The sequence below is a fragment of the Berghia stephanieae genome, chromosome 4, assembly GCF_034508935.2.
Source record: "Berghia stephanieae isolate SIO BIC M18660-M18661 chromosome 4, UCSD_Bste_1.3, whole genome shotgun sequence".
NCBI lineage: Eukaryota > Metazoa > Mollusca > Gastropoda > Nudibranchia > Aeolidiidae > Berghia > Berghia stephanieae.
Window position 1 is genome coordinate 53,549,789 of NC_088363.1, and position 27,298 is coordinate 53,577,086.

General features: G+C 34.5%; 1 protein-coding gene across 8 annotated transcripts; it reads right to left on the reverse strand.

Moving 5' to 3' along the window:
* Positions 1–2,615: 2,615 nt before the first annotated feature.
* On the reverse strand, positions 2,616–26,734 carry LOC144970821 (PAN2-PAN3 deadenylation complex subunit PAN3-like). 8 transcript variants are annotated; one of them, XM_078910884.1, is made up of 19 exons: positions 26,663–26,734; positions 24,981–25,113; positions 23,854–23,945; positions 21,373–21,504; positions 20,390–20,837; positions 19,935–20,086; positions 19,012–19,080; positions 18,320–18,424; positions 16,865–16,925; positions 15,730–15,888; positions 14,711–14,827; positions 14,204–14,341; positions 13,197–13,347; positions 11,688–11,763; positions 11,195–11,331; positions 10,161–10,287; positions 9,178–9,242; positions 7,687–7,825; positions 2,616–6,408 (listed from the first exon to the last, which is right to left on the reverse strand). In XM_078910884.1, the coding sequence occupies exons 2-19, from the start codon at positions 25,081–25,083 to the stop codon at positions 6,262–6,264; spliced, it is 2,418 nt and encodes an 805-aa protein (XP_078767010.1). In that variant the 5' UTR covers positions 25,084–25,113; positions 26,663–26,734; the 3' UTR covers positions 2,616–6,261. The 8 variants fall into 8 exon arrangements, with proteins under 8 accessions (XP_078767010.1, XP_078767008.1, XP_078767006.1 ...); XM_078910882.1 differs by lacking the exon at positions 26,663–26,734 and adding an exon at positions 26,316–26,424; XM_078910880.1 differs by lacking the exon at positions 26,663–26,734 and adding an exon at positions 26,316–26,408 and having other exon boundaries at positions 19,012–19,101.
* Between the last annotated feature and the right edge of the window lie 564 nt (positions 26,735–27,298).

Here is a 27,298-nt window from a genome sequence, read left to right on the forward strand (position 1 = left end):
TGTCTGATACAACAAATGTTAGATTTTTAATTTCTTACGGTTTGATTGGTGGCAATTTGTCTTGACATCATCGCTACAGTATCTTTCAATGAGCTAGTCAAATTACCCAAAATCTAACCATCATTGTACTTAAATCCCACAAGCTAAATGGTCTTGTTTTAATTAATAAATTCCCAGAATGGCTCAGTCACTATTTTTTAGCAATACCAGATAAAAGTTGCTCTACATTTAAAAGACATGACAAGTGAACAGTTGTTAATTAAATAAATATATTAAGTATAATGATATATTATAAAGCAATTTTATTCATAACATATATACTTGACCTATCGTCAAACATTTTAATAACTAATTGTAATGGCGCAGTGAAATTTCAGCCCCATTGAAATCTTCAGGCAAAAAAACAAAAAAACAATCTTCGCTCTTATTTCAACTATTAATCAAACATGGAAATATCTTCTTGTTTGACTATCACATCTTTAGGGTTATTTTAATCAAGCGATATCCAAAGTAAAAGATTTCTAGCTCAAATTTGTAAAATAGATGTTAGAATACCCAGTGCCTTCCGATATGCTCCAAGTCAGTCAAGATAGCAATTTAAAGGTTAAAGAAACTTCTAACTACAGTACAGATTTTAAAACAGGTTTCAGATTTCCATTTTATGAAGATAAATTACGAAATATGTGAATCTGCTGACTAGACACAACACAGTTCATTTGACCAAATGCTGTAATCTACCCACTTCATTTTAAGAGCATTCTCCTTTCATCATCATAATCATCATCTTCATTCACTTCTAATATTCCTGAGTTCAGCAATAGATTAAAAAACAAAAACAAATATACACTGTACATATGAAATATAATCAAATATGTTTTCACCATCACCCCTATACGAGTCACTTGAAGTACTCATAACATCAGCCACTGACCCGTGACAACCTTATATTTTTTCATGTATTTTTAATCTTTTCACATAATTTGTTGTTTTCATATATGGTCACCTTTCTCGTGATTTTGAAGAAATATTGTGGACATATTGGACTGTATTTCCTTCGCATCTCTTTGCAACACAAAAGTCATACCATAACATGGATTGAGGCAACATATATCAAGGCATTATTCTAAAAACAAACTTTAGATGATAGAACAGTAAAGTGTTATGAGATATCAAATTGAAATATTCATGGAATATCACAATTTATATTAAAGCATCACATTATTAAAACTAAACTAGTATTGTTCATATTAAAACAAACAATATGAATTGACTGACCCATTAATCAAAGATGCACCAACAACAACTTTCAACAATTATATTTCGTAATGTCTCTAATTTGAAAACTATTTTAACAACCTAAGAAACCAACATTAATATCAATATGCACCATTTCTTTCACGTTAAAAATATAATAAACATCTTTCAATATAGTTTACTCATTAAAATCAAATCTTTTAGCATAATACATACATACAAAATGAATATTTTAAAAAGAGATCAAATACAGTAATGAATGGAGTTCTTTCCGAACACATAAACAAAGATCAAATAAGTTGCAATGAAGACAGTCATAATTAAAGTGATAAAATCAATCTACAGACAAAGAATAATTAGATTTCCAAACATTGGCCAGATTAAGAATTAGCCACGGAAGTCATTTTCATACAAAGAACTAAAAGAAAAAGAGAAAAGATAAGAAAACCAGATTTAAATCATAAAAATTAACTTTGATGAAACAAAACTAAATCTACCCGATTACATACACATCACCCAGTTCATACATATATATATATATAAATATTATATATATCTATATATTTAATAGTCATCAGCAGAAAGAAGAAATGTGTTGCTCAAAAGATATTTAAAAAGGAGTCTTTTTCTTATAGAATATATAAATTTTGACATGGTGCGTGGAGATTCTCACATAGTGTTGAGGCTAACGTTATGAACACATTCAATATAAGAAATTATTTTCCTTAAAACAAAATGAATAAATAAATAAAAAATAATACTAATAAATAAAAACAAACATCAAATTACAATTAGGACAAACAAATCAGAATATCAAAAAAAAAAGCAACCCAAACCCAAACACACAAAATACCAAAAAAAACCCCCCCAACAAAAATACATAATTGATGAAAACGGGCACCTCTTTAAAAAATGGAGCAAAGTGAGCAAGAACACATGGATAAAATTTGTGATGAGCTTGGAAAACTGTCGTTGAAATGGCTTTTCGGCAATGTGGTCTCAAAGGTCGACTTTGGTCAATTAATTGATTAAGAAATTGATATTTTTATATCTTAAACTATTGGTTGCAAATAGTTTTCTTTAAATACCTCTCCATGTCAAATCCAGCAATATCTCAGAAATTTGAAAAAAGGAAAAAGCCTTCAAATAACAGCTTAATCAATTCCTGGACAGATTGTAGGGCATAATAAAAATACAATCCGTTTTATTTTGTTTCGGTCCACAGCTTTTGCTCCTCTCAATACAAATTCCAAACAATTAAAAATAATTGTCGCATTAATAAACAAGCCATAGTTAGTCATTAAAGCTGGGGTCATTAAACTTCTATTCAACTATAGTTATAAATTGAATCCCTACCTATGTTTTTTTTGTTTTTAAGGGTTTTACAGTGCTTGCAACATATTAAGGTCATATCAGCGCCTGTAAAAAGGAAGAAAATGGGATAGTAAAAACATTCTAGATGTACAATTAAAAGGACAAGGAAAAAGTAAGAAAAAGGGGAATGGTTCAAATAGGAAACAGTTCTATATTCCAAGCGCACACTATCAAAGTACTTAGTTTGAGATCATCTAAAAGACTCATCCAGACACAAGCTCAGGTCCCCACTAAGAGGAATACACTCAAATGCTTACATTATACATTCAAAATAACAATACATAAAAGAGAGATGATTTACATGGAAAAAATATCTTCCAAAACAATAACTATGCATTTGACTGTTTCCCTCCCAGCTTGGATATCCAGCCAGGGCCAGGACAAAACCAAGTAATCTCATTCGTTTTTTGTTTTGTTTGTTTTTAAGGATTTTACGGCACTTGCAACACATTAAGGTCATATAAGCGCCAGTAAAAAGGAAGAAAATGGGATAGTAAAAAGTTCTAGAATTACAATTAAAGCACAAAAGAAAAGGTGAGACAAAGGGGAATTGGTTCAAATAGGGAACAGATGTAGATTCCAAGAGCACACCATCAAAGTACCTAGTTTGAGATCACCTAAAAGTCCATCCAGACACAAGGAGAGGCCCCAACTGAGAGGAATACACTCAAATGTTTACAAATTATATAATATAACATGCAAACTAAACATAATACAATGCATAACAGAGAGATGATTTACAAGGAAAAAAATATCACCTCCCAAAACAATAACTTTGCATTTGACTGTTTCCCTCCCAGCCAGGACTCTGACCAGGGCCAGGTAAAAAACCAAGTAATCTCATTCCAAGACAAAGACAGAAAGCATGTTGGAAAACAGACATAGGGGGATAGAAGACACAGTATGTACCCCCCTGCCCGCTATGGGAGGTCAGGATCCCCACCCAGGAATAACCACGCCTCGGTAGCGCAGTAGGTAGCGCGTCAGTCTCATAATCTCATTCGAAGACAAAGACAGAAAGCAATTGGAAAAAAGATACTGGGGGATAGAAGACATCAAGTACCTCCCTGCCCCCTGTGGGAGGCCAGGAACCCCACCCATAAATGTTTTTTTGTTTGTTTGTTGCTTTAGGTCTCTTCCAACACAATTGAGGTTATATGAGAGACCGCTGAAACAAAAAAACAAGCAATCTAACAAAAATAGTACAAATGTCAATCAAAATCATAACCTAAAGATATCATAAGCTAAATTATAAATAACCAAGAACAAACAGGCAGAGGATTTACAGGAAAAAAAAATATCCCCTGTCAAAAATACAATCACAAACCAAAGAAGCAGGATAGGCTAGTAAAGAGAAGAAGAAACGACATCACTATCGGATCGTACACCCATGCGAACATCAAAGGTATATGATTCAAGGGTGATGCTCCCATCCAACCACCCGCTACCCATAAATGTGATTTTACATCAACTTGCAAAATTGCTAAAATTAAACGAGTCAAATTGGGTACAAAATAAAAGTAAGTTGGAGTCGTCAATTCAAGTTTAGGGCTTGAGAGAGGGACAAGTGAAAAAAAAATATTTTAAAAATGGTTATTTAAAAGACAAAACCTGACCAACTGGAGTTCAATTCTCGAAATCTTGTAAAACAACGAAATTCGTGCAATAAATATTTTGATTGGCACAAACCATTTAACGAGTTATAACAGTAAAGTAGAACAGTAAAACGTACATCAGTAACTTTAATAAAGACATTTTAAATCAAATCTGCCACCACCATTCCCCTTCTCAGAAAAATAAAGCCCTCCAGATTTCTTTCAAATTTGGTGTGAATCAATATTCTAAAAGTATCTATATTACTAAACTCAAATAATCGTTTTCAACTCATCAAAATATAATAGGGTTGACTGGATGAATATTATTTGTATGGAGAACTAAAATAATGTTAAGAAATCAAGTTACTAATCCAGAAGTATTTTAATCTAGAATTTCCTGTATAATTCCTCAAACTGTCGAATGGCCAAGGAAATATATTTGAAAAATGAAATCATAACAATGGTTATAAAATATTTTAAAAGTTAAGCACCAAGACAAAAGCATTGAGAGGATCAATTTTAGACGCTGTTCGGAAAGCAAGAGGAACATAAAAAAACAAGTTAAGAAACGCCCAGAAAATGATATTTTCGGATCATATTTCTCACAACACAGCTTCAAAAATTAAATTAAATTTAGAAACCCTAAAAAAAAAACTGAGTTTTGTCAGGGTATGGCAAGTCAATAGAAATAATCTAATACGGAGGAAGTGCAATCAATCCAATTTTCCCTTCACCACACAGTTGTCAAATGGACCAAGCTACTTTGAACCTACAAAGAAACTCTCATACCAGTCTTTTTGTGTCTTGTCTGATCGTTGAGACAGGTTAAAATGGATAAAGTTTCATTTTCACTAGCTGATAGTAACCACTGCTATAGACATGAAGCAATCCAGACAGGAAGAACCAACAACAACAACAAAAAAAGATTTTTTATGGTCCAAGAGTCATTTTTTAAAAAGTTGAAAGCCAGACCAGACACCAAGATCTTATCGTGCATTTTTTCCAAGTCTTCATTTCCCAACGTTCCCACAAAAACAGACACTTTTGTTAAGATTAAGTTATTTCATCTAGCCCAAAAATGCGATTTCAAATTAAAGAGGGTAGTAGGCATTATTCACTCACCCAATTTCACCTCCCATGTAAACAAATGTCATTATTCTACATTTCTTTGTAGGTCAGAAAAGATTATATAGAAAAATACAACAAGAAAGTTATTGTATCACCTGGATTGGGTGAGTACTGCAGCTGAACAGACCTGTTTTTGTTTGTTTTTAAGGGTTGTACGACGCTTATTTAGGTCATTTCAGCACCAGTAAAAAGGAAGAAAATGGGATAGTAAAAAGGTTATATATTGAAAAATAAAACCCCAGAAGAAAAGTAAGGCAAAGGGAAATGGCATAAATAGGGAACAGATGCAGATTCCAAGAGCATACTATCATTGTGCATGACACAACCACAGGTCCCCACTGAGAGGAATATACTCAAATGATTACATTACACATTCAAAATAACAAAATAATACATAACAGAGAGATGATTTACAAGGAAAAAATCTCCAAAACAATAACTTACATTTGACTGTTTCCCTCCCAGCCAAGGACTCCGCCAGGGCCAGGACAAAACCAAGTAATCTCAATCCAAGACAAAGACGGAAAGCACATTGTAAAACAGATATAAGGGGATAGAAGACACAGTAAGTGCAACCTGGGAAACCCATCCAGCCGAACAGACCTAATTGATCTCTAACTGCACAGAAAATATAATATCAAACAGATAGGACGGACAATAGGCACAGTCACCATTAAATGTTTTTTCAATGAAAAACAAAAAAACAAAACATTCACATAACATCTTATAATAACAAAGCACATGCATTAAACTTCATTAAAAACACATCAATTACATTTTGAACATGGGTCATTATCAATAAAACTTTGTAATTACAACTGTTCTTCATCTTTAACAAAATCTTAAAATGTCCCCCTCATTCTTTAAAATATCTTGAGATAAAAAGTTATTTGGTGCCAAAGTTTTGGCGTTATGAGTAAGAGGAGGTCTGGTTAGCTGAGACAAGTTCATGGAAACACGACTGGAAGCATCGCTTAAGCTCTGCAAACGAAACGACCAACATATTATTCTCATCTCGGGACACTAGGCAAATCTTCTCCTGGACTCCGGCATCAAACTGTGGAGAGAAAAAAAAAATAATGCAGGGACATATAAACCAGATTTCAGATGACATTTGAACTTCATGACAAAAGAACCGTTTGAACTAATTTATTCATCCTCCCATTTCTTCTTTACTTTTTACAACAGTTTCAATATTCAAGGTAAAAAAGCTTGTTCTGACATTCACAATTTTCGAAGCAACAATAACGCTTGTTGAAAAGTTAAGTATTTTCTATCATGTAACTTAAAGAAAAAAGATATATAAAAGAATAAATATATAAATAATTAAAATAAAATTTAACAAAAAAACAAAACAAAAATTGGTCCTTCAAAGAAATTAGTTTATTTTGTTTTGTTTGTTTTTAAAGGTGCTTGCAATACATTTAGGTTATATTAGCGCCAAAATAAAGAACGAAAATGGAATAGTTAAATTCTAGCATTACAATTAAAGCGCCCAAGAAAAAGTAAGAAAAAGGGGAACTATGAACAAATGGGGATCAGATGAAGATTCCAAGAGCATACAATCAATGTACTTAGTTTTGAGTTCACCTAACTATAAGTCTCATCCAGACACAAGCACAAGATCCGACAAAGAGGAATACACTCAAATACCTACATTATACATTCAAAATAAAAATAATAATGCATAACAGAGAGATGATTTAACAAGGAAATTAATATAATCTCCAAAACAATAACTATGCATTTGACTGTTTCCCTCCCAGCCAAGGACTCCAGCCAGGGCCAGGGCAAAACCAAGTAATCTCATTCCAAGACAAAGACAGAAAGCAAATTGGAAAACAGCTATAAGGGGATAGAAAACACAGTATGTCCCACCTTGCCCACTATGGGAGGCCAGGAACCCCACCCAGTAGTTTATCCTGGTTTCTATAGCGTGAAACGAGACAATAACAATTGCAAAGTTCCTGCCACCAAATGTAGACCCATCTACCCAATCACTGCTGGGTGGACAGTGGCATCAGAAAAAAACACCTCAACTTCACCCGGGATCGATCTGTCCCTTTTGCCTGTATGAAACGAATGCTCTAGCAACTGAGCTATTTGGACCCCCCCCCCCCCAACAATTAAATAAATAAATTTGTTTTTAAATTAATAATTTTTAAAAAACACTTTAATATCTTATTCTTATTTCACAAGATATGTTGTAAACCAATCATCTTTCATGTTATAAACTCTCCTGTTTCTTATTTTTAAAAATTATGCATATACATCCATGTACCCATTTATGATATACAAGAGCAAAATCTAATTATTACAAAAAGGAATGCATTACCCTGTTCAGGCAGTGTATGATGTGGGCCATATCAATCCATGGAATACCAGTTTCATCCACTTGATGGAAGAGATAATCTCGGAATAATTTCAACATGAAGCGATCCCCTGTTTCAGCCCACGATGGCTCAGAATTGTACCTGGTTGAAAAAGTTAAAAACAATGGGTTACTGACCCTATGTGATAACAAACAGCAGGATACCCTGATTATCTAACAATAAATATTTGTTTTGCATTGATAACATGTGGTTCAGTCAAAGGCTCACCAATTCTGACTTTAAAAAACAATAGCAAAATAAAGAGTAATTAATACAGCCTTATTTGTGGTTCAGCAGTATTGTGTCTTGTCTTGTAACAACAGCAAATGTTGAGTATAGTCGGTGAGAAGATGGGTGACAAAATTCTAGGCCCTTCATGTACATTACGCCAGGGTTGCCAATTCAGGAGGCAAAATTTTTCTGAAATTTTACACAAACACATTGACGGAGTGCCAGTAAAAAGACATTATGTAGTTATCTGTGTTAAGTGCCATACCCTAAGGCAACGCAGGGACCAGAATTGTTCATGCTCACTGCCACCATGCTTTACATTGCTCGACTTTTTCCGACAAGATGAGACACCATACTGCTGAGCAATGGTTGGCTAGAGGCAGTGAGGGATATTGTAAGAGTACAAGAACAAAAGGGTGCCCACCAGATGACTTCTGAAATAGAAATAGATTCTATAAGCCCTGCTAGGGCTGGCAAGAAAAAAAAAAAAAGATATGACATCACCGCATTCTATCAATAGTGCTGATAACTTTAAGATTGTTCACACAAGATCTACTAAATGGTCACTTGGAGATCTACTAAACTAAATGGTCTCTTAGAGTACTTAAATTCATCCAGGATACTTTACTGAAATTTACATATGGACAATCATCAACTTATCAGAGCACAAATTTCAAGAATAATAATCATTGACATAAGGTCTGTTTTGTAACATTGGTCATATTATCATAATTCACTTTAATCGCATATCTATTTCTGAGTAAAATAATATTTTCACAAATTTCAATAACTTAGGTTTTAAAAAAAAGAAAAACATCAGATTTTGTCATACAAAAAAATCTGCATAGATTAATTAAATCCATAACGGTGGCCAGAGAAGCAGAATGGAATTAGATTTTCATTTTGATCATAACATTATGCAACTGTTTTCCTCTTCCTTCCAGCTTTCCACTTCCATTCCAAGATGATCAGGAATTTTGTTCATTTATAATAATAATTTTTTTTAAATCTCAAGATACATTAAACTTGAAATTTTTTCAATGGTGTGATTTACTTTAATCATCATTTGTTAATTTCTATAGCCATATCATTGTGTTGGTAGACAAACAGGTAGAAAGAAATGAAGTATCATGATGACCAGCTGTTAGAAATCGAGTTAATTTTAGCTCATCCAATGAAGCTCTAATGAATCATTCATTTCTCTACAATAAATTTATACTCACTCTGGACGTTCATTTATGGATCCAAGTTTTACCATGATCCTAAATAATCGACCATTTTCTATCTCCTGCAAATGGAAAATATCAAATGGGGAAAAATATATTACTGTTGATGAATTTAAATTCCCTGCAGCATAACAAATTAAAGTCTCAACAAACCACTTTTATATTAGTACCATTTGAAGATTCAACATAAAAAGGGGGAGGATGATGCGACTGGGTGATGGTGGAGAAGAAGAAGAAGATTTGTTTTTGTTTTTAAGGGTTTTACGGCGCTTGCAACACATTTAGGTCATATCAGTGCCAGTAAAAAGGAAGAAAATTGGATAGTAAAGACATTCTTGATGAACAATGATAAGGGCTTGAAGAAAAAGTAAGACAGATGGGAATCGGTTCAAATAGGGAATAGATTTAGATTCCAAGAGCACACTATCAATTCAGTGTACTTAGTTTGAGATCACCTAAAAGTCTCAAACATACACCAGCACAGGTCCCCACTAAGAGGAATACACTCAAATGTTTACAAATCATATGTTAGAAATTAAAATAATAACAGTATATAACAGAGAGATGATTTACAAGGAAAAAAATATCTCCCAAAACTATAACTATACATTTGACTGTTTCCCTCCCAACCAAGGATTCCGGCCAGGGTCAGGACAAAACCAAGTAATCTCATTCCAAGACAAAGACGGAAAGCAATTGGAAAACAGACACAGGGTGATAGTAGACACATCAAGTACTTCCCTGCCCACTATGGGAGGTCAGGATCCTCACCCAGAAGAAGAAGAAGAAGAAGAAGAAGAAGAAGAAGAAGAAGAAGAAGAAGAAGAAGAAGAAGAAGAAGAAGAAGAAGAAGAAGAAGAAGAAGAAGAAGAAGAAGAAGGAGGAGGAGGAGGAAAGGAGAGGAGGAGGAGGAAAGGAAAAGAAAAGAAGTAAGAAGCGGTAAGAATGAAATAAAATAGCCAAATATCCAGCTGAATGACCTTTGCTAATTCATGATCCACTACGTCACTGCGTAACTGTGCATGGTCCAGTTGAGTAAAGAATCGAGCACCAATCATGGGCATCACATCATTGACACTTCTGACTTTGGGATTTTGTAGTAAGTAGCTGAAAAAAAAGGGATTTGATAAAGATGATAAGCACAGAATAATGGTGATATTATTAAATCTTTTCATTGTTTCCCCATATAAATATGGATTCTAATTTCTTCAAAAATATGCAGCAAAAAGTTCCAAACTGCTCTTTCAAAATACAAAGCAAAACAAAAGAACCCCAAAAAACAACTCTCCCTCTCTCTTTTTGCCTCTTTGTGGGCAGTGTGTGGGGCCAAATCTAAGTTTAGTTCATAGAAACTGTGAAACCATGCGTGGATGATATGAAACATTTACTAAGACAAATGCGTGGATGGTGTGAAAAATTTACTAAGACAATTAAGGACATAATTTTGGAATTCTGTCCTTGTTCGTTGAACGTTGAATTTGTCGATTGTCGACTGTTAGGCGACCGCGTGTTGCACTGTATTATTATTCCAAGAGAATACCGGAATATCCCAGGCATCAGGCGTGCCAAACAGTAACTAAAATCTGTCCAAAAGTACTTTGTGATAGTCAAGCATTCTGCCCAAAGGAAAGCAAGCAATTGCTAGTCTTATAATGCTTGGGAAGCCAAGGTAAACTTTAGCTTCAAGGGGCCTTATGCAGCATTTCATAACTAGTAATGATTGTTCATAAAATCACTTTTAAAAATTTGAAAAAAACAAACTTGTCAGTAATTTTCAAAGTGTAAAAGCACAAAAACTGATAAAAACTCATGCACACAAACACACACAAAGAGAGAATAACTACATCTATACTTGTGACACAATTAGGTCATTAAAAATGAAGAAATATTCAAGTTTAACAATTAAAAGCTAACAAGAAAAAGTAAAATATGAATGATTCTGAAATGTTTTTAAAAATAAAACCTGTGAATGAAAAAACGAGGATTCGAGTTAAAACAAAACAACTCTACTCACTCTATGAGGTTTTTCAGGTCTGGAGAATAGTTCCTCTGAACCATATCTATTGCTGTCTGGAAGTCTCTTTGAATACTCATGATGTTATTGCAAGCCAAGGCTAAGATAATTCGTCCCATTGCTGTCATATCTTCTTGCTGAAATGGAAAAATAATTTTTAAAAAAGAAGACATAAAAGAAAACTTAATAAAATTGATGGAAGTGGGTTTATTTTCCTGAGGAGTTTTAAAATACTTGTATCACTTTCAATAGTGATAAGGAAAATGATAATTCCAAACATTTTATATGTGTCGCTTATCTGCACTAAAAGCATTAAAGATGAAGGGAATAGTTCAAGCAGAGAACAAAAGCAAAGGTTGAGCAAATTACTATTTATGTCTCTAGCTGAAGCCACTAAAAGTCACACACATCAAATGTTTTATCAAATAAATCAAATAAATAAATAAATATAATAATAACAATCTATCTAATGATTAAAAATAACTTTGCCAACCTGATGAGCATTACTTGGAATGGCGGAATTGTCTGGAGTAATGATGTCTAAAATTCCAAGGCAATTGATCCTCAACCTGAAAATTTTAAATATCAATGATGAAGATGATAATGACGATGAAGATGAAGATGATGATGTTGATGATGACAATGATGATGACTGTATTATTACACCCCTATCTTTTTTTTCTTTCGTCTATCATTTCCTTTGTCACGTAAGTGTAAGTTAAAAAATCATAAATGTACATCATGAATCATCATCATGGTTTGTGACCCACGCTCAAAGTGATGCTGTATTACGTAACGCAAGAGTGAGAATTTTAAACTACACAGGGTGGTCTTTGTGTTAATATTGGTGATGTTAAATTGAAATAGATGTAGAGGGCAACAGAGATAGTTGGCTTTTTCAATCCAATTCAATTGCTTTGCCCTCATTCTCTTTTTTTTTAGACTTGCTTGTTTTATGAATGATTTTAGATGAGAAAAGGTGCAAAAATAAGATAAAATCACATATATTGGGTTACAAACAGACATTTTAAATTAAAAATCTCACTAGTCAAAGCTCATGAAAGTTTTAAATTAAAACGTGTTTATAACCAAATAAGTGAGCTTTAATCCTTTAGTAATTATATACTTATAATAAATCCATTTCATAAAAAAAAAATTTCTTTAGTGCAAAGGGTTTCCTTTGATTTCCTTTAAGACTGTCCAGGTAGTTTAAACAGGAGTGCCCTCACTCTCAGACAAAACTGGTCTAAATCTACAGAAAATCCATCTTGTGTTAGACCAAAATCCTACCTAAAGGATAAAATGAGCGATTCTCCTGTTTGTGATCCATGAACTTGATAGTTTTAGAACATTAGTTGCTTAAGTTATACCTCATTTGAAAAGAAAACCATAAAATAGATTTTTAAACTAAAAAAAAAAAGGAAAAAAAACCCCTCACTGTTATGATTGAAGAGAGAATTATTATTCTATCATCTCCCCTAACAAGTTTCCTAAAGCACAAACTTGGTTTGAGTCGATTCTAGATTTATCACTTCCATGTTTAATGTCGTGAGAGAGTAAAGGTCTATGTTTTTAGAGATGGAGGTGACTGGTTGTTTGAGATAGTTTTGTAAATGGTGCAAGTACTGTATGTACCATTTATAATAAATATTAACTTGTTTTAACACCGTTGTGTTATTCCATTTGTTTAGTTTTAGTGACCTATCATATTCATCCTTATTCCTCAGTGTGGTCACTAAGAAGTTGAGACATCTTGTCTACTCACTTTCTCTCTCTTTCCCTGACTTCTCTCCATCTTGGCTCACTATATTATGATATTTTGAGCCTTTAGCCATCTATCTATGGGTCCTTTTTATGTTACAGGCCGCATTTGTCTCTTTTGTCTTATGACAAAGCAGGTTTCTTGAACCCTCCAAACCAACCCATAACACCCACTCCACTCCTCCCCACACACAAACACAAAAGAAGAGGGAGAAGAAGAAGAAGAAGAAGAAGATCTTACCTTGCTTTTCCTGTCAAAATTATTCTACTAGGGTCCAGACAGCGCACAGCTAGTCCAGCTGCGTGAATGGCTCTGAGGGCAGAACTTAATTGGACAATATAGGTCCAAATAAGGCCCTCTGGCAACAGGTTGTTGTTACGGGGACTGTTGTCTGATGAAGAAAAGCAAAAAGATATTAAAAATAATTCAATGAATTTCGCTTGCTTTTGAAGGTGGAGGAAGCTTTTCAACATATTTGTTTTGTTTTTTTAATGAACATTTATGCTTCAATGCTCCTTAGGAAGCCAAATGGCACCAGATTTCCATTCCATACAGTACAAGTTAGCTGTTAGGCATCCATATTGTACTGTAGCCAGGTATTCATTACACCACGGGTCAAGTAGGATGAGATCTGCAAAGTTCCTTACCCAAGATGGAACCAGAGTTTTTCAATTATTGAGCTTACAAACAAGGAACGGGTCACGGAGAACAAGTATTAACTTGTCCAATTCATAAATTGATCTGTACGCGGCAGCCACACTATTGTCTAAAAAATTTACAGGAAATATACGACACCAATTTTCTTGTCAACATGCAAAAAAGTGAAAAAAATATTGAAAGTTAAATTCTTTTTCATTGTTCTTTTCAAAGAAAGGAATAAACTAAGTCTCTCTATTTTAAAAATTAGATTGCTGAAACTGTTGCACAACTCAATACCTTTAATATATTATGATTTAAAAAACACTGATACTGACATCCTCTCAAATATAGAAGATCAGTAGTCACTTTACTAGTAGCTAAACAAAAATTGCAGAATTGGATCTGAATACAATAAATAACATTTCACTTTATTTATCATTATAACAAAGAACCAAAACATCCCCCTATAAAAATAAAATAAAATAAAATAAAACAAAACCAGTTACACTGCAATATAATAAAAAAGACTGATAAATTACAAATCATACCATTTTAAAAAAATTAACCAAAATCCCTCCCCCCCCCCCCCCAAAAAAAAAGGGGCTCACTTTTCCCATGATCCCTTGAGTAGTGGTGGTGGTTGTGGTGGTGGCCATGACTGTAACCATTCATTTGGGAGTGGGATGAGAAGTGTTGAGACATCATGGTTTCTGCTCCAGCGTAGTACTCGTACACAAACACAATAGCTGTATTGTCGGGTAAATAAATAAGCAGCCAATCAATTGAATTTTGTATTCTAATGTTTTTTTCTTTTCTTTTTGTGATAATGGTAATTAATAAGTAATTGTTAAAATTGAATGCAAAAAAAAAAAAATTAAAAAAATTAGAAAAAGAATCACAACTTATCAATAATCCTTAATTGTGGGTGAAATGAAGGTAAAGTGAACAGAATTAAAGACAGTGATCTCATTTGCGCAGTGTCCCACAAATGATGTGCTATTCAGTTTAATTCCTCGTATGGATTCAAATAAAGAGCAATAATGAAAGACGTTTAAATAATCTTTTTTTTTAAATTAAAAAAAAAAGAAAATCTTCCCATTTACAAATCCACTCACAATTGTCATTAAATGCTTTAGTTGTAAAAACCTCTTTCAACTGAACAACATTTGGATGGTAAAGCCTCTTCCAGCTTTCAATTATAGTGTTTATTTTGGTGTTGTTTAACCGGTAACCTGGAAAAATCAAAAGAATAAAAAGAGTGATAAAAAATGTAAACTGAAAAAAAATAAATAAATAAATAAAAAATTAACATGGAAATAAAAGACATTGTCTATTTAAAACTTCCAGTCGACAGGGTGTCCAGAAGTCTGGGTACATGTGGTACTTCCAAATCTATTTTTATCTATTCACTCCAGCCATAGACTAGATTTGGCTGATACTTTTATTGACTTGGAGGTCATGTGTTGTGAATATACTATTCGATTAAACCCTAATTGAATAAAGTTGTTTTTGTAGAGGAATTAAGTGTTATTAAAAAGCGCTTTGAGATGTTTGGTGGACACTTTGTGGACACCCTGTATACTGACAAAATGTGAATTATGAGATATAAATATGGGCGAATTATAAGTTTTCTATTTTAACCTGTTCAGAACAATTATGTTGATTACTTTTCATCATTCGTAAAAGAAAAGTCATGGAAAGAAATACAAATTTGTATTATTGTTGTTGTTATTATTATCATTATTATTATTATTGTATAATAAATCTCATGTAAATAATGAAAGAGCAAGTTTCCAAATTAGAATGGATTAATGAATAAAAATTATTTATATTTATAGGACTAATGGATTGTTAACACATGGAGTGCTTGCGACACAGGAAAAAATATAGAAGTAATCTAAGAAAGAACAGATAGAAATACAAGCGAAAAAAAATAAAATGAAAAAATAATGATACTAAACTAAAGAACTCCAACCAAATCCCCCCCCCAAAAAAAAAAAAAAAACAAAAACAAAAACAAACTAAAAACAAAACAAAACAAAACAAACTCCAACAAAAAACAAAACCTGAACTCAAAATGAGATCCTTGTAGAAAATATAACATACAACAAATACAATGTACAGAACTGCCTACCATGTATCCTCCTCAGACAGTAGTAGAGGCCATCTTTTGTACTGATTGCCTTGTAAGTGGTGGAGGGCATGTTGCCTAATGAAGGGCTAGCCTTGGCAGGGCCCATTCTTTCCAGAGGGCACAAGTGCGAATAGTTGTCAATTTCTTCTGGTAATTCAGCTGAGATGACATAGTTAAGTGACTATTGCTGTAATCATACTAAGAGAAAGGCTAGTAATGGGAAGTTAACTTTGACGATAAAATATTACTTTACTTAAAATAGTAACATTGAATTTCTCACACCTTAATTCTTCTGTAGCACAGGGATGGGGACTAACTTTGTAAAAAAGATCAACAAGGTGAACGCAGCCCTTGCATTGTTCCCAAATACAATGTTGCGATATGTTGTAATGCAACAAGAGTGATTTTTCCCTGAGGAAAATTTCACAATCACGGTCCATGCAAAGTCGAACTGGTCCTTCCCCCACTCCCACCCTGAAAAAATCTGCAAGATCCCCACCCCTGAAAATAACAAATTTTTATATTTTACTCATCCAACTGGACCGAGACACCTATAATTTACTTAAACTTTAAATTCACCGCTCACCTCATTTTAACAATATATATATAAATATATTCATTTTCCATCTTAACAGATGTAAAGAAATATGTTGATAAAAGGAGATAACCTTTTATCTTATGACTTGTTTTATTTATTGTTAATGTAATTTCAAACATAATCATACATTTTTTCCTGTCATCAATAAATGGATAATATATACACTTTTCCAGATCTTTATCAAGACAGACAACATAGTTTTAAAATTGTAGATGAATAAAATATATAGTTTACTCAATAGATAAATGAATGAAGTATTATTTAATCAACTTATTTTGTCCATGAAATTTGAAAATCACGTAGATAATCAGAATCAGAGGGCTCAATAGTTGGAGAAAAACTGCCCAAATTTAGAATTGTTTTTCTCTCACCCCCAATATGTAAAAGTGGGTAGCTGTTTCTAATTTACATTAAAACAATGTTATAACGTTGAATCCCCTTCAGTAGGCAGCCACAAAGTGTTGCATGATTAAGTCTAGATCCACAAGCCTTTGTGAATTAAAGAAATACAAGAGAAAATAAAGTTATAATGCTTACCTGCTTGTGATGATGACGGGTCAATTTGCATCATTGATAAGACATGACGATTTAAAATATCCTGAAAAAGACAATTATTCATAACCGTTAACATGGTTATCAAATGATGAATATATTGAAATTATTACAATTATTATTATTATTATTTCCCCTCATGATGTCTTTATGGTCAACAAGATGCAGGAATGCTGTGGTCTTCCCAAGCTTGTGCTGGGACCTATAGAGCTTTGACTTTAGTGTAGTCTATGGTTGCCCTTTGCTTATTGCACTTTGTACAGTCCTGCAAAACATTTGTGGCATCCTACTTCCCCTCTCCACATTCACTTACTTATCCGAACCAGCGACCACCTGAGCTCTAGCCCTTCGGTCTTGTGCCATGACGTAGAAGTTAGATGTCTTTTGTAGTTGTTCCAAGTGACTATAAAGTGTGTTACTGATGCTTGGATTTGGTGGGAGGAATGTGCATCTCAGGTCTTCAAGAGGTTGACATTCAAGAAAGTGGTGTGTTACTGTTTCATTGGGGTGTTGACATAGGGGGCAGGAAGGGGATGTGTCTTTTGTAATTTTGCTTAAATGGTTGTTGAGCGGTATGTGTTGTGTTCTTAGTTGAAAGATGATGCGTTGCTAGTGTCTTCTGAGCTTATTTAGGCAATCAGTCTTCACAGGAGTGGTCATATGGGAAACACACATCTACCCGTGGTGCTAATTGCCCAACTGTCCATCCATTCTTCTCTCTTATTTGTTTTGATTGTTTGTTTCGCTGTGTCTAAGGATACTGGAAATGATGGTTGTAAAAGTGTTGATCCGAGTCTGGCTAGTCTGTCTGCATTGTCATTTCCTGGTATATTTGAATGTCCCGGTATCCACTGGAGAGATAAGTCTACTCTGTGTGTTGTAAGGAATTCATCTAGTTGAGATCTTAAACTATTGAACGTTGAGGAGAGTTTATCTAAATCGAGAGCTTGGAGAACCGATTTGGAGTCTGTGAAGATGACAGTGTTTTGAAGTTTTGAAGGGTCTCCACATTCACAAATATCTTTCTCTAATCTTAAATGCTTTGAACATGTGGTGTTGGAGACAGTTATGTCCGCAGCGAAGTCTGAAAATGGCAACTTGATCTTGTCTTTTAAGATGTTTTATGGGGTCATTTTTCACCTATATTCTGGGTGCTTCTTGTTCCTTGAGGTTTTGGCCTTGGTCTGGATAAGGGATTTGACCTCACAAATTTCATACTTGTGTTATTTAGAGACTCCAATGTTATCTAGAGACTCCAATGTTTCCAGGACTTGCTTAGCATCAGTCAGGAAGACCATGTAGCATTGATTGCGCTGCTTGAATTCCTCAAAAAGTTTTGCACTTTCATTGATTGTGGTGGTGATGATTATTATCATTATCATTATTATTTTTAATCATTATCATTATTATTATAACAAATCGGAAATGGAAATACTTCACCATTTTAAGTTCATCTGGAGCAAAATACTGAGGCACTGATGATTTCATTTTCAAGTGAACAATGTGAGATGGCATTCCGGGGTAAGCACAAAAATTGGGAAGGTGCTGAAAGAAGTGAAAAAAAAGAAGTAAAATATATAAATGATCAAATAAATAAATAAATAAATAAATAAATAAATAAATAAATAAATAAATAAATAAATAAAATAAATAAATAAATAATTACATAAAGTTATATAAAAAATGAAAGCAAACAAAATAAATTATTTTTAATGACCCAACGAGACATCTTCTAGCAGGTATGAAACAAATTTTTTTCATGTGTCTTTAAAAAAGATAATGCGTTAAGATCACCGTTACAAATCTTATCAAATCGCGTCCAGGGAATCATACTTTATAAAAAATCTTATTGCAAAATTTAAGAAGACAACGTTTTCATTCATTAAATTTGAAGCAAATGTCAGGACAATGATCCCTAGGATAACTTGGGTGTTGCGTCCTTAAAGGACATTACATTCACAGAGGGAGCTAAAGGCCCTGTCTTTAATATTATAGTGCTGGTACAGAAAAAAGGTGACGAAAATGCAAGCGTAGCTCCATATGTCTTGTAAAGTACAATAATTAAAGCATAGTGAAACTGGAACTATGTAAAAGTTCATATTCATCCATCTTATTCTAAATTGAAAACTTACAATCTGAGGGGGTTCATTTTGAGGCATAAATTCATCTGAACTGTAGAAGTATGTGGTTCCACCGCTCTCCTGCACAGAGTAAACAGGGTACTTCAATTTTAACACAGACGAAAGTCTGACTGGTTTAAGTTAAATCTTTATGAATTCAAATCATTCCCATTTCCAGAAAAACGTTTTCCATTATGTCTTCATCTTATAGAAATGTGAATAATTTGAAAAGAAAATAATGTCACATTAGTTAACCAAAGTAGTGGATTACAAACATAAATTTCTTAAATACTTATTTTAGAAGTTAAACAGCAGGTCATGTAATTTCAGTGCATATCAGAAGAAAAACAGTATCATAAAAATATCATAGATTCTAACTTTACTTACTTCATCCGTGTACAATCAGTGATAACAAAATAGATGAACAGAACCAGTTCAAAAACAGAGCTAAAGGAGATTTAAGAAGCAAAATCTTGACTAAATGATTGCAGAAAAAGTAAACATGACTGAATATTTCAAATTCAATTGATACAGCAGAAGAAAAACATATAGCCATTATCCTTCTTTGTAAAAATCTTTTAAATTAAAAATTCGATTTTCAAGAGAAAAAAAATTCTGGATCAAACGTAGATGGAAGATTCCCCACCTGTTTTATATTAATCTTTGCTACTTGTTGTCTTTTAATAAATGTGGAGTTATTCATCATTGGAAACAGATTAGCAAATAAATATAAATTCTTTTACTAATCCCCACGTTGAAATTTGTCTTTTTAAAATCTATTCCAAGGGAAGAATGGAATAACTTAGGCATCAGCCAGCTGATCCCCACAAATGTGAGACAATGATGGGTAAAACAAAAATAGTATGTCAATTTTCGTTTAAAATGCTTTTATCCATTTATCATGTCAAATTATATCCCAAGATGATCTATCTCACCTGCACCAAAGGATTGGAAGGATGTTGCTGAGCTAGACTGGACTGAGGTGATTGTATGTTGGATGAATTTTGAAGGCGACGTCTCGCAAGAGGTGAACTGGCGGGCGACATTCGGGGACTCTGAGCAGGACTTAAAGATGAGTAGACCAGACCTTGGATAGGATGTTCAAAAATAAATAATTGAATTCTTCTGATTTTTTGATAATCATGGATTCAGCCCGGAAAATGAAGCATTTTAGAGTAATTAAAGTAAAGGGAGGGGAGGGGGGGGGGGGGGGAGGGGGAGGGGGAAATTTGATCAACCCTATGACCTGTAAATATTGTCTTAACTTAGTGTTTCCCGTATTCATTTTAGCAGTAAACTTACTGCCAATTCCCACCTACTGTAATGAGGATTCATTTTAAAAGACAAAACATTTCCCATGGCCTTTGTTTAAAATATAAATAGTACTCACCATTTGCAGTTGAATGCACAGTCTGGGTGATATTACTAGGCGGAGGGATTTGAGGTGGCTGCTCTGTAGGGGGGTGGTAGAAAGATGGTCGGGTGATAGTGTTGTTCTGAGTGGATATGGGAGCTGTGTGGGGATTGTTATTGAATATGGATGCTGCTGGAAGTGGAGGAGGTGGGGCTGCCGATGAGGCAGCTGGATCATTGAGGACACCATTATTTGTCATGCTGACTGACTGGTTTTGACCACCACCAACAAATATGTGGTTATTGTGTTGTTGAGCTGAGATAGGGGGATGCGTTTGCTGCTGTGTGCTTGCTGGTGGTGGGGGTGGAGGGACTGACGATGACTGGTGGCCACCAAACATAGATGCGTAGGATGCAAAAGACGATGTGCTGGAACTGTGAGGAAGAGCTGGAGATTTTGGGGAGGAGAAATCTCCTGCGGAATTCTGAAATATAACGATAGGAAAGCTATAATGTAAGGTAAAATTAAATTAATGAACTTCAATTATATCAAAGAATATTTCAAAGTTTAAATCCATACATCTGAGGGTAATGTGAAAAAGAAATTATGTCCAATCCAACTTAAGATTCATAATTAAAGAATACAACAAGAAGAACTTCTGTAGTTTCACAGCACACCTTAAGACGGGATTTTTAAAATTATGCTCTCTTGGTGAAGCAGAAAAATGTGAAATACAGCATCAAGTCAAATCAAGCATCTATTGTAAAGACCAGAGTCCCGGAAAGAGGATACAGACAATTATCATCCTAGATAGTTACAACATGAAGTAAATGAATGTTAATACAAGGATGGAATATGGAGAGATATATGAGCACATATACGATATAATCCTGAAATAGTCCATAAACCAGTAAAACAAGATAAGTCATTAAAAATAAGGATCTCAACATAAATATCAAAATATGTAAATATACTAAGGTACACTTTCTTTTAAGGAATTGTAATTTGGAATGTTTTACCTTATTCTTTGATCCAACAGCCAAGCCGAGTGCAGAGAAATCATCAGGCATTTGATCTATCGCAGATGTTGAAGAACCGAATGGTTTACCCAATCCACCAGTGAGAGTTGCCCTTGGCCTTGTCCCTGGATGCTAGAATAAACAAAGGGACAAAATAAGCTAAAAAATAATAAATTGTTACGACTTTTTATGCCTCCTCTATCCTATGTACTTGAGTCTAAACCTAAAATAAATAATTTTGATAAAACAACCAGAGGTAGCTAACAGGATAAATTGAAGCTCTGAGCCTTGTAGGATTAACACACAATCATGCCTTGTCTGACTACTGGGTGGTCATGCTTTTGTTGCTTAAGATTGCTAAATGAATTTTTTTCCTTTTAGAATTAAATTTCGCTGTAATAAACTAAAATTTAAATCAAAGCAGAGTTCTACCATCTTGCAAAACAATTAATATTGTGCCTTTTTAAAAAGAATTATCCAGTGTAACTGTCTAAAAGTTTAAAATGATAAATGATACAGTTTACACAGAGGCAGTGTAATTTTACACACTTCTCTGTTTTACAACTACTCATGTTTACTTTCAGCAATAAGTGTGTCTATTTTTGGAAAAAGAGATAGTGGTGAAATCAAAAAGAATATTACTCACAAGTTGGTTACCAACAACAATGATTACAAAAACTAATACTGACAACAACTCACCAACCAAAGCAGATCAATGTGACAAAATAAACACTGACAACAACATAAATACAAATCACAGCATTTGAATACAAGGCTTATTTCTCTAAGGCTAAAAAAAGAGGAGTTACTAATTTTAACTTACTACAGACTGCCCCCCCCCCCCCTGCCCCCCTAATAATAATTATAATAATAATAATAATAATAATAATAATAATAATAATAATAATAATAATAATAATAATAATAATACCAAGTGTGTCAACACAACAATACAAGTTGTCTCATAAGTCCCAAGTAGAATAAATAAATAAAAAATTGTGGGCGTCCGTGGGCGTCCAACTCTTAACCATGCAAGCACCACTTACAGCAAAAGCAATAATTCTTTAGCTCATTTTTTAGCCCATCCCTTCTCCTACCTTGACACGAACAGAGACTAACCACAATTTGATTTTTGACAGGAATAGTACAGCTTAATCGCACACCCTTGGGAGTTCAGGTTACTGTCGATTAAGCGGAGTGTGCGATTAAGCGAAGAAGCTAAAAATAGCATTTTAGCACCAACTTTTATTTGCCATCATGTAGTACCTTCCTCTCTGAGTTTTCTACGAGTTTGGGGCTGTCATGTTCAAGACATTAGTCTCATTAGAAGGATATTTTGTTGGTTTCTTTTTTGAGTTTTTTTGCAGTTTGTTTTTTTTAAAAATTCTTTTCTTATTAATGTGATTCATTCTTTCACCTTTTTTTCCACCACTGAGATCATCTTGCTTGAAGAAAAGGCCTTTATCGGGGAATGTCTGCGTTGTAAATGTCATTAGAGTTGTTTCAAAACTTCATCATTCCATTGGCTGGCAAAAGAGACATCAGCATAGTGTGTTTTGACATGTTTTTTTTTTAAAACATAACATTCTGTCGATCTTTCCATCTCAAAAGCCAGCAGTCTGACGGGGAGAAAGACGTGCCTTGAGAATATGCCAGTTAGTTGCCTTTTGAGTGCATCAATGTGGATATGGACCGTAAAGATCAATCAAAAGATGAGACACAAGTCCTCTCTGTAATCCTTTCTTAATGTTCATGGTACAGTAGAGGAAAACAATACACAGGTAGAGAATTGCAATCAAGTGGTCAGACAATGTAAACAAATACGGCATTGGGAGGACTGTGATCACGTTTCTCACCTTGTGATGCAGACAGTGAGTGCTGAGTCAATAAGCCCGTCGTGTCAGGTAATCCTTTGATGTCAGTTAATAAGCACTGCATGTCTGACCTACGGGGTCAGAGGGACAGTGGAATTGGCCTTGACATGAAAGCTTTGTTCACGAGTGATACGATTTTAACGTGCGGAAATGGTTCAATGAGAAACACATTTTCAATATGTTTTTTGTGTATTTTTAGATATTTTTTCCCAATCAAGATGGAATCAAGGTGTAGCGATTAAGTGGAGAAGGTGTGCGATTAAGCAGAGCAATCATATAGACAAAATTCTGTTTTTCGGGAATGTGTAGCATATAAGCAGAGTGTGCGATTAACCAATGTGCGATTAAGCGGAGTGTACTATAATATTATCTAAACCCACATATTAAGTGTTATTGCAGAAACTGCACTGTATTTTATATTTTTCTCAAAATCACCTCTCTCGCACTTACATGATTAGAGCTGGACACCCTTAATATTCATTCTATTTTGTCCAGGAATAATTGGACTGTAAGGTCCTTTGTATATTTTTCAAAAAGACCATAAGAGCATTTTTGTTTTACAAGTGCATTCAAAAACAGGACTTATAAATTACAAGAGAAGACGTACAAAAGGAGGAAAATCCTGAAGGCCCATTGCATTGAAGGTCGCACTGAAATATTGATCTCCATTGCTGCCTGCCCCTGAATCCAGTGGTACATCTGATCAAGTAAAATAAAGGAGACAAAGAAATATCATAGATCATATATATAAGGTAAAATGATTTAATGGAAAGAGAACTAAACTTAAGTAGTTAATGCTAATAATAATCAATAGCAATATTAGATGCTGCTGAAAGTATATTACGACAGATTGTTTTACACTCCAAAAAACATGGATTGACTCTGGCTAAATAGGTAAGTAAGTTGGAAAGAGCACATAACAAATGAAGAGCTCTACAATGACCTCCCCCCAGTGACCTCGAAGATCCAAAAGAGAAGACTGAGACTTGCAGGGCACTGCTGGAGACACAAGGAGGAGATTGCAAGCAGTCTTGTTCTATGGGAACCACCTGAGCGAACCAGAAGCAGAGGCAGGCAGAATAAAACCTACATTGACTGTCTGCTAGATGACACAGGAAAGGACAACACCCGGGAGCTGCGTACGCTTATGGAGGACAGGACAGAATGGTGAAGACTTGTGGCTCATGTTGGGCGCCCCAAAGGGGCGGCCTAAGTTTGTAAGTAAGTAAGTAAGTAAGTAAGTAAGTAAATAGGTCTGAAAGCTCCAACTAAACTGATTAATGTGATATTCTTTTTTAATAGAAAAATAAAGCAAAAAACAGTTTTTTAAAATTGTGCAGGTTATCAAAAAAATAATTCATTTTCAGTATTTTGCACAGGCTAAAATCTCCTGCTACTTAGAAATACACAAAGTTTTATTTAGACATATATAACTTTTATAACAAAAACAAGTTGAGGATCTGATAGTTGTGCAAACTGACTGCTCATGTATCTGGGTAGTAAGTGGGTTGGTTATTTTTTCTTCTGACCCCTCTTTCCACAAGGTGGTGATTGGGTAGCTGGGTATGTAAATATTAGTTTTGGCAGAGAGGGCTATGCTACATACAAGTACAAGCAACAAAGACCATGATGGACCCAGCTTCATGGGCTGTATGGGATGGTTAAAAAAAAAGAATTCATATATATCATGTCACTGATTAAGCCTGATGCCATCAAGTTACAATAATGACTTACTGGCCCCTGAAGTTTGTTGCTGTGGGACAGTTGAAGCTTGAGATGTGCTTGAACCAGTCCGATTAAATTTATTGGCTGGGGAATGAACTTGCTGCTGCTGCATAGTGATCAGCTGTGTCGAATAAGTATCATGCTGCAGAAATAAAGAGGTGTAAATTGTTACTTTGATATATATCCAAGCATATTTAGCTTCTAAACTCTAAGAGAGTGGGTGTTGAGCGCAGACAAGGCAGTAATCACAATCACTGTTTTCAAAACACTGGAGGCAAGGTGGGAGGGGGTGACATACCAACTTTAATTTCCTGGGGGGGGGTGAGGGGGGGGGGTGAGATTCTGCCAACCCCCCCCCCCCCCCAACCCAGGTCCCATAATCAACCAAATCCTTGAAATAATACTTGTTAGAGGTTAAAGGCACTGGTTTCTACTAGTAAATGTATATACAATTTGTTAATTTAGAAAATAAGCAGAATCAAGAAATTGTAGGGATTATCATTATTATTATTATCTGTGGAATTAGTGGGGAGGCCTTCCGAAAGCTCCTACATCCCCAGTATTCTTTTTTTTTTTTAATTTTAATATAATGTTCTTAGAGGTTTGGGAGGGGGGGGGGGGGGCTTTAAAAAAAAAAGTTTCCCCCCTCCCAAACCCTCTACTAGAACATTATAAAAAAAAAGTATTCTGAGTATGTAGGAGCTTTCGGAAGGCCTCCCAATTTGTGTCAAAATGCAACTTCTTTTTGTTGACTCAGACCAGTACCTTGCCTTGTTCGAACTGACTCGTGCTCATACTCATAGTCATATGCGCTCCAAACAAGACTACGTCCCGAAACTCAAACAATTGTCGATCTAACAGATTCTGCGAGTTCATGGGACTTTCTTATCAATTGCTTATGCTTTCACTTTTGCTTCATTATTTATTTTATCATTAGGCCAGGCATTGCTGGAGTTCCATATTTTCCACAACTCTCTATGAAATCTTCATATTGATGAAAGTGATGTGTTGGATAATGCATTATTATTTAATATAGAATTAATGGGCTTGGATTTGAAAAATCACATATAAAATAATTAATCAGTCAATATATTATTAAATAAACATTTCATCATAAAAGATCAGTTATTTAGTTCGAATCCGGAGTGAGGAGAGTCAAGCTGTGGACTGGAGTGGTGAGTGAGAGAGTGAGAGATGACAATGACACTGGAGTGAGTGACAGTCGAGTCTCGGAAGCTTGTTAGTTTCAACTGTCCTGTCGGTTTATTTTATGGAATTTTGCGTCTACCTCGTTCCCTATTCTAAATTCCAAAACTATTAAATCGGTCTATGTTAACAACATACTTGATGTCTTTATCAAACTTTATTATTATTTCTGCAATCCTACTAGACCTAGGATTATTTTGAACCAGTTTTTCACCGATAATAATCTCTTCCAACTTTATCCCGTTGCGCATGTCCAAAACACTGACTGATGGGAATAGTGGGGCTCGGTCCCAAAGCTGGACTGAGAACCGTCAATAAAAATAACCAACTATATGTTTTTTAATTCAATCAAAACGCTATCTCCTAATTCAGATATCATGAATTGCATATCTTCTACTGAATTCATAATGCATGTTGCATTTATCGTCTTAAAAAACACAAAAATCAAGTGAAAAGATCAAACAAGCGATCAGTATGGACATTACCTTTCAGGCTAGCTCCAGTTGTTTACATCACGTGACCATCTAACCTACTTTTCGACTGTCCCTGACCCTTTTCCATCATCATTTTCATTCTTTTTAAATTCGCTTATTTATTTTTCACATTGTAACAAAATAATTGTATGATGTTGGCGTACAGATGATAAAAGAAAAAAAATGTGATGAGTGAACAATTTTAAAGGGGTCTCCCGTCGGCTTTCATCTTACAGAATGATTTGATCTTTAAACTAGTATCATGACATCATTTAACTCAGGTGTGAATAGGGACTTGCCAGCAATGGATATTATAAAAGTCTATGTAATTTACTCCATATAAAAGAGAACTTCTGTTCTGTATGATCTGCTGCATTAAACAATGCATATTAATGCTGAGCGGATTTATGGTGTTGTGGTATGGCACCAGTCATGTGACCTGTATGTCCCTGGTTTGATTTCTGCTGCGAGTGGCACAAAGTTGAGTCCTTGGAGTGTTGTAGAGTGAGTACCCGAGTACCTGCCTGATCGGTTACAGCGTTGCTTGTGTTGAGAAAAGAAATGTAAATGGCGCGTCACATGCGTCATGTCTCATCTTAAATGTTAGGTGATAAAAGTTCCGGTTTTCAATGTGTAAAATGTGAATAT